The sequence below is a fragment of the Octopus bimaculoides genome, chromosome 8, assembly GCF_001194135.2.
Source record: "Octopus bimaculoides isolate UCB-OBI-ISO-001 chromosome 8, ASM119413v2, whole genome shotgun sequence".
NCBI classification, from domain to species: Eukaryota; Metazoa; Mollusca; class Cephalopoda; order Octopoda; family Octopodidae; genus Octopus; species Octopus bimaculoides.
This window is the reverse complement of record NC_068988.1, coordinates 83,720,708-83,727,410: the sequence shown is the minus strand read 5'-3', so window position 1 is coordinate 83,727,410 and position 6,703 is coordinate 83,720,708. Positions and strand designations below refer to the sequence as shown.

Below are 6,703 nucleotides of genomic sequence, written 5' to 3'. Positions count from 1 at the left end.
TATATATATTATATATATATATAGTTTTAGGGAAAATAACCAATTTTCAAGAACTCATCGATGAAAATCCACTATCACATATAGAAAAATTAATAATTGGTTATTTTCCCTAAAACTATATATTTTATATATACTTTATCTATAAGGCTCAATTTAATTTTAATTTTTTATAAATTGATTTTAATTGAGTTTTTTACCTGTAATTTTGGATTTTGTCCCTAATATTATTATATATATATATATATATATATTGAATGGTTTTGTTAAGCAGTGTCAGTTTTTATAATTCTGTAAATAATAATAATAGTATTTTATAAGCTTAAAGCTTATAGTGACCACTGCACAATGACTAAAGAAAATTGTCTAATAATGGGACATATAAGCCCTTGACAGAAAAAGTAGGCTTTCCGTACGCGTTGAACACGAACCCACATCCCTCTTTTTACGCAGCCGAGTGTCCTACCAATTACACTGGCAAACCTACCTGCTTTTTCTGTTGAGGTCTTATATGTCCCATTATTAGACTATTTTCTTTAATCATTGCACGGTGATCACTATAAGCTTTAAGCTTATAAAATACTATTATTATTATTTAGAGAATAGTAAAAATTGGCACTGCTTAACAAAACCATTTGCAGTAAAAAAGCACATGATAGTTTGTTTACAAAAACAACTACGAACTAATCATGGTTCTTAAATCTGACAGAAAAAGCAGGTAGGTTCGCTAGTGTAATCTGTGGCACACTTGGTTGCATAAACAGAGGAATGTAAGTTCGTGTCACACGCATACGAAAAACCTACATTTTCTGTCAAGGGCTTATATATCCCATTATTAGACTATTTTCTCTTGTCATTGAAAAGTGACTGCTATTAGCTTTAAGCTTATAAAATGCTATAAGATATATATAATATATACATACTTACGTATGCATACATACAAACATATATTGATATAGATATAGATAGATAGACAGAGATAGATACAGACAGACAGACATTGATATACAGATAAATGAATATAGATAGATATTGGTCTACAGATAAATGAATATAGACATTGATGTACAGATAAGTGAATATAGAAAGATAAATATTGATATACAGTTAAATAGATATAGATAGATAGATAGATAGATACTGATATACAAATAAATAAATATAGATAGATAGATATTGATATACAGGTAAATAAATATAGACAGAGAGATAGATAGATAATGTGTGTACAGTGAATGAAAATATTTTCTTTTATATGATGTATCAGAAATTAATTCTTTCTGGCTGTTCCTTCAGTGTGTAGACTTAGTGTGATAGTCCCAAACATTTCATAATTTACTTGAATATTTGTTGAGCATTTTTGATGAAAAATACCCCACTGAGATTAATTATGATTTATTGTCCCGAGCACATATGTGTCTTGTTATCAAGTCATATGCTTCTTTGAAGTTAAATTAATCCATGTTTAACCCTTGAGTTGGTTTTACCTTGGAAGACAGATTCATCTAGTCAGGTATAAAAGTGTTTATTTTACAGCAGATCTGTCTATTTCAGGCAGTTTCATATTCAAATCATGAATACTGGGTACAGAAGAATTATGTCATTTTATATGTTAGAGAATTGTCAGAGGGTTGGACAAAATACCTTTGGGTATCTAGTTATCACACTTTACATTCAGAATTCAAATCCTACCAAAATCAAATTTAATTTTGATGATTCAAGAAGCTCAATAAAATAAGTCTTGGGCAGATACTGGTTGGATATAATCAATTGTTTTCTCTTCACTAAATTTATGGTTACTACTACTACTATATTGTATGTTTCTTATCTTTTGCAGCCAATTTATCAAATTCAGCAAGTTCAGGTGGCACCATCAAACATCTTCATACAGCAGCAAGGCCATGTGTCAGCAGATGGAGAACAAGAGGCAGCAGAAGCTTCTTAGTGTCTCAAAATATATAGGTGTGCAGGTGTGTATGTGTATGTGTGAGTGTGTGTGATTATATGTATATAAATATTATACATACATATTACATTCATATAAGTACACACACATATATATTTATAAATATATATGAATGAATGTTTGTATATACATTTGTATGTGTGTGTTTGTGTGTGTGCATATATATATATATATATATATATATATATAAACAAGCTCCTTAATTTTAGAAGAGCTTTCTATCCATATCCCTTTTCTTCTTGCACTTACGAGACTTTTGCATATATTTGGAATTTAAGCTCTTTCTCTAGCAGTATTTTTAAATGTGTGCACTTTGTGCATTACATATAATAATGTCTGAATTAATGTTTTTTTTTACTTGAGCCTTATGGGTCAAATAAAAAAACATTTGTGTGTGTCTGTGTGTGCATGTGTGCGTGCACATGTATATATATATATATATATATATATATATATATACACACACATTTGTATGTATGTTAAAGCATTGAAAAAAACGATTTAAGAAAAATGACTTCGAGGGGTTTGGCGAATGAATTTGGACAACAAGGACAATGAAACATGAATTAAAGGCCATGTACAAGATAAATTCTTCATCTGTTAAAATTATCTTCAGTTCAAGAAAACGGTCAAACAAGCATCTAACAATTGCTACCAACTGAATAAGAAAGGGAGATAATCTCAAGCGACTAACAATTCTCCGGAATTAACATGCCATTCAGAAAATGAGTTTTTTTTCTTTCTTTATTTTTTGTTTGTTTTTCTGGAGACATGAGGACAGCTGTGAACATGTGGTTCTGTCTCAATGACTGTCATTGCTCATAACTTACAGGATGTTTCATCCAAAACTCTGACGATTCTAAAAGCAACTTTACCTTTCTGTAGATGAAACAACTTGCAAGTTGTAAGTAAACATTGAAATATAAAAATCACACACTTTGCCTTCAGACGTGTTGGGTACTTTTTTGGTTTTCCAGACACCTTAATCTATGACTAAAAATACCTATACTATGACAATATATGTGTATATGTGTGTGTGTGCCTTTGTCCCCCATCACCACTGGATAACTGTAACTTAGCGGCTTGGCTGCAAAAGGGACCTGATTGAATAAGTACCACATTTTAAAAGAAAATAAGTACTGTGGTCGATTCATTTAACTGAAGATTATTTAAGATGGTGTCCCACCATGGCTGCAGTCTTATGATTGAAACAAGTAAAAGATGAGAATAAAGACTTCTTCCATTTGTCTGTACAAAACACTGATTGCAGCTAAGCAACTGCCAACATAAATGTAATAGTAAACTTTTAATCGTGTCCTTCCATTACATTTCTAGGGGACTAGTAATTTTAATTCTAACTAAAAGGGGATCCTCTACTAGAAATAGCAGCCAAATATATCATATTCAACCATCTTAAAAGAGAAGAATACATTGGATAGTGTGGTCAGACACACCATGTCAGAAGGAAAAAGAGAAGCTAGATGGTCATAGTTGGAATGCCTTTGATCATAGGTTTGCTCCATCAGTGCTGATCTGTGACTAAGCAAAAAGTAGATCCAGCAATTTGATATTTCTGATAGAGACATCCCTCCTCACTCAACTACAAACAGACTAGAAGTCTCAATCTTCCCAGCATCCTCAGCAATGACTACCAGCCAATGAAAACCAGGAAGGATAAAGTGACTATTCCATTGCTGCATGTGATAGCAAATGCTTTAACATATTTGTTATCACCTGCATGATTGCATACATGCAAGCATGCAAGAAACTCGGAGTAGTTATGGAGTGAATCATAAGTTTCAAAAGTGAATAAATATATGTTTATATATTAATGAATGTGTGTGTGTGTGTGTGTGTGAATGCTTGCATGCATATATGTATGTATTTACACTCTTTCTCTTAATTTTTAGCTTACTTTTAACTGGCCACCTTGCTGGTGGCAAGGTTGTAAAGAAACAGAAATTGCTATTGTCTCTTTTGTAAGTTTTTATCCTTTGAATCATAAGAACATTTTACATATTTTGAAGGTTTCAGATATTGCAGCCACTTGTAGCTTACGAATTAAGGAGCTAAGTACTTTCTCTACAAATCGAAATTCAGTTATATTTTGACCCAGGTAGATTGGTATATAATGTGTAGCTCCAACAATAATCGCTAAGAAGCTGAACGTGTATCTTAGATATTGGATCTGCAAACCTCTCATCAATGTTCTGTAGTTATTTTCCTTCTCTTGTATTTTTCTTATCACATTCACATCAAATAGGCAGCTGATTTCTCTGACTGAGCATGTTTTTAATGTGCAGTCCCAAACAACAATATTAGGCTGATTGTGTTTTAAATTGGCATCAGTTTATATTCTTAGGTTCCGTTTGTATACCTTTGAGTCATCAGTTTCATCATATTCCTCTCTATTTAATTTTAATTTTGTCTTCTGCAATGCATTCCATATTGTTCTAGCTAACACATCATGTCTCATGGGGAGGTAGTAAGGAGAAGACATTCTTACACAGTTGGCAATAATGTGGCTAAACATCTTCAATCTTCATTTCGCACAGCCTACATGTCAACTAATGACCTTCCTCTTTGTGCAGTGGGTACTTGGTGGAGATTTCTTCTTTCTGAATTGCAGGGGTATATCCTTCAAGGTGGAATGTTATGAACTTGTCAAAACTCCATGTCTGGTTTTTAGTATGGGTTATTCCCTCCATGGTTTGTGTTTATTGTCTGAAGTACATCCTTCTCAGTGAATTGGTTCCCACCACTTTGTATTCTGTACAAACGTCCAGTACAATCTTTCATTGCTCCTGGGAGAAAAATTTAATTTGTATCAGGTTGTATTTCATGCCTCTCTTCTAGATCAGTGCCTATCTTGACAATATTATTTTCATACTTATGCATGCATGTATGTATGTTCCCTTTTCAGTTTGTAGTTAATTTTGATCAACCTTAACACATAAAGCTGTTCTCTCAATAGAAAATGTTTATCAAATGTGTTGGTACCTAGAGCTGATTTAAAAAGAAAGATGATATTGAAATTATAGTTGATAAGGTATGAAAATTGAAATGGTGACAGAAAACACCATCAAAACCTGTGGAATGGAGCGAATGGGAGCAGCTAGTTTGATACTGACGTTTTGGTGATGTGATTTGGTGCTGAAGGCAGACAAAAGTGTGTATACAGATTCATACACGCACATACATACATATATACAAACAGACAGACAGAACATTAAAATATTACACAAAGAAAAATATATGTATTCACAAAGCGTGTGTGATAGAGAGAATGGGGTTGGAGAAGAGACTTATTGACATGTATTAAAAAGAACCTGATTTACGTAAGTATATTCCTTCTCCTCAAATGTAGATACACAAAAACTGTAAGAGAGAGTGAGAGAAAAACATTAATATGTATTGAAAATGAATGGTTGAAATGTACAAAAAAAAGGCAGAGACAGTTAAGGGAACAACAAACAAGGTGTATTAGTTTGACACTCAGGGTAAATGGCAAGCTCTTAGACATTTTGAGCCAATGCTCTTCAGCAGAAAGGAATAAGTAAAGAAAACAGAGAGAGTAAAAGATATGTTTGGATTAATGGTTTCACAAACACATTCCCTCTCCACATACATAAACACACACACACACGCAAACAACAAACGAAAGAGGCCATGAAAGTGAATTGAGAATGATACTGGACTAGTAAAAATGAAGTTATCTCCCTTTACATCACAATTACAACGAAAATTAATTTTGTCAATTAAAGGAAAAATAAATATGATATACCAACTATGTAAATTTATTCATTCTACATTTAGTAATTATGATCAATGCTCCCCGAGAGTATAGCAGCAACCATTATATATAACATTGCTTTGCATCGAGTTTCATTGTTGTTCACAGTACCAAAATTTAAAATCACTGTCAGTTTTACTTGTTTTGTCAAATGAATGGTACACAAATTTGAATTTATACGTTGTAGTGAGATTTAAAATATTATCATATTAACCATACATGTTCATTCCATATTGATAAGGAATATTAAACAAATGGTTGCAATAAAGAAGTTAGTTTTAAAGCTCCAAATTTCCACTACCTGATTGTCATACATGTATATATTGAACCTATTGCTTCACACCAAACTTTCAACATCTACACAGCAGCCGACTTGGCAGATGTTCATAAGATTATCAATCATTAGCACTTCTTTATACAGCTGTTCTCATTCATATACATCACGCCTATACCAGCATACATACTACATTTGATTCCTCTTATGCCCTATTTTATATATTATAGCAACATGAGAATTGAAGTTGTTACTGAATGGTTTCATGCCAAATATGAAGAGGTAAATTTAGCAATAATAAGACATAGCTGAATGAAAAAGTATCCATTCATACATGTCTGAATGGATATTTTTCCATTTAACTGTGTCTGATGATTGCTAAATTTGCCTCTCCCTGTGTAGCATGAAACTGTTTAGTAACAACTTCAATTGACTGTTATGGAATTATATTATATGAGTGCTGTTTTTAGTTTTGTACTCATGAAAACCTAGTCAAAAACTACACACACACATACTGATTGAAGTTGATATGTACCAAGTTAGCAACAAACAAAGAATATCCTTGGTTTATCTCAAGGAAATGAGAACATTAAGCAATATAGCACATATCTGAATAAGGTTGGCAGATACAATTGTTGAAATGTATCTTTAACAACATACATCACAATATAGT

General features: G+C 32.3%; 1 protein-coding gene across 1 annotated transcript in view; it reads left to right on the top strand.

Annotated features, from left to right (window-relative positions):
- LOC106872398 (nuclear transcription factor Y subunit gamma) overlaps window positions 1-2,910 on the top strand; it is a 33,642-nt gene extending 30,732 nt beyond the window's left edge. Inside the window, exon 11 of the mRNA XM_052970227.1 lies at window positions 1,835-2,910. Within this exon, the coding sequence (XP_052826187.1) occupies window positions 1,835-1,942 (108 nt within the window). The 3' untranslated portion in view covers window positions 1,943-2,910. The remainder of the gene's footprint in view (window positions 1-1,834) is intronic.
- The last annotated feature ends 3,793 nt before the right edge of the window (window positions 2,911-6,703 follow it).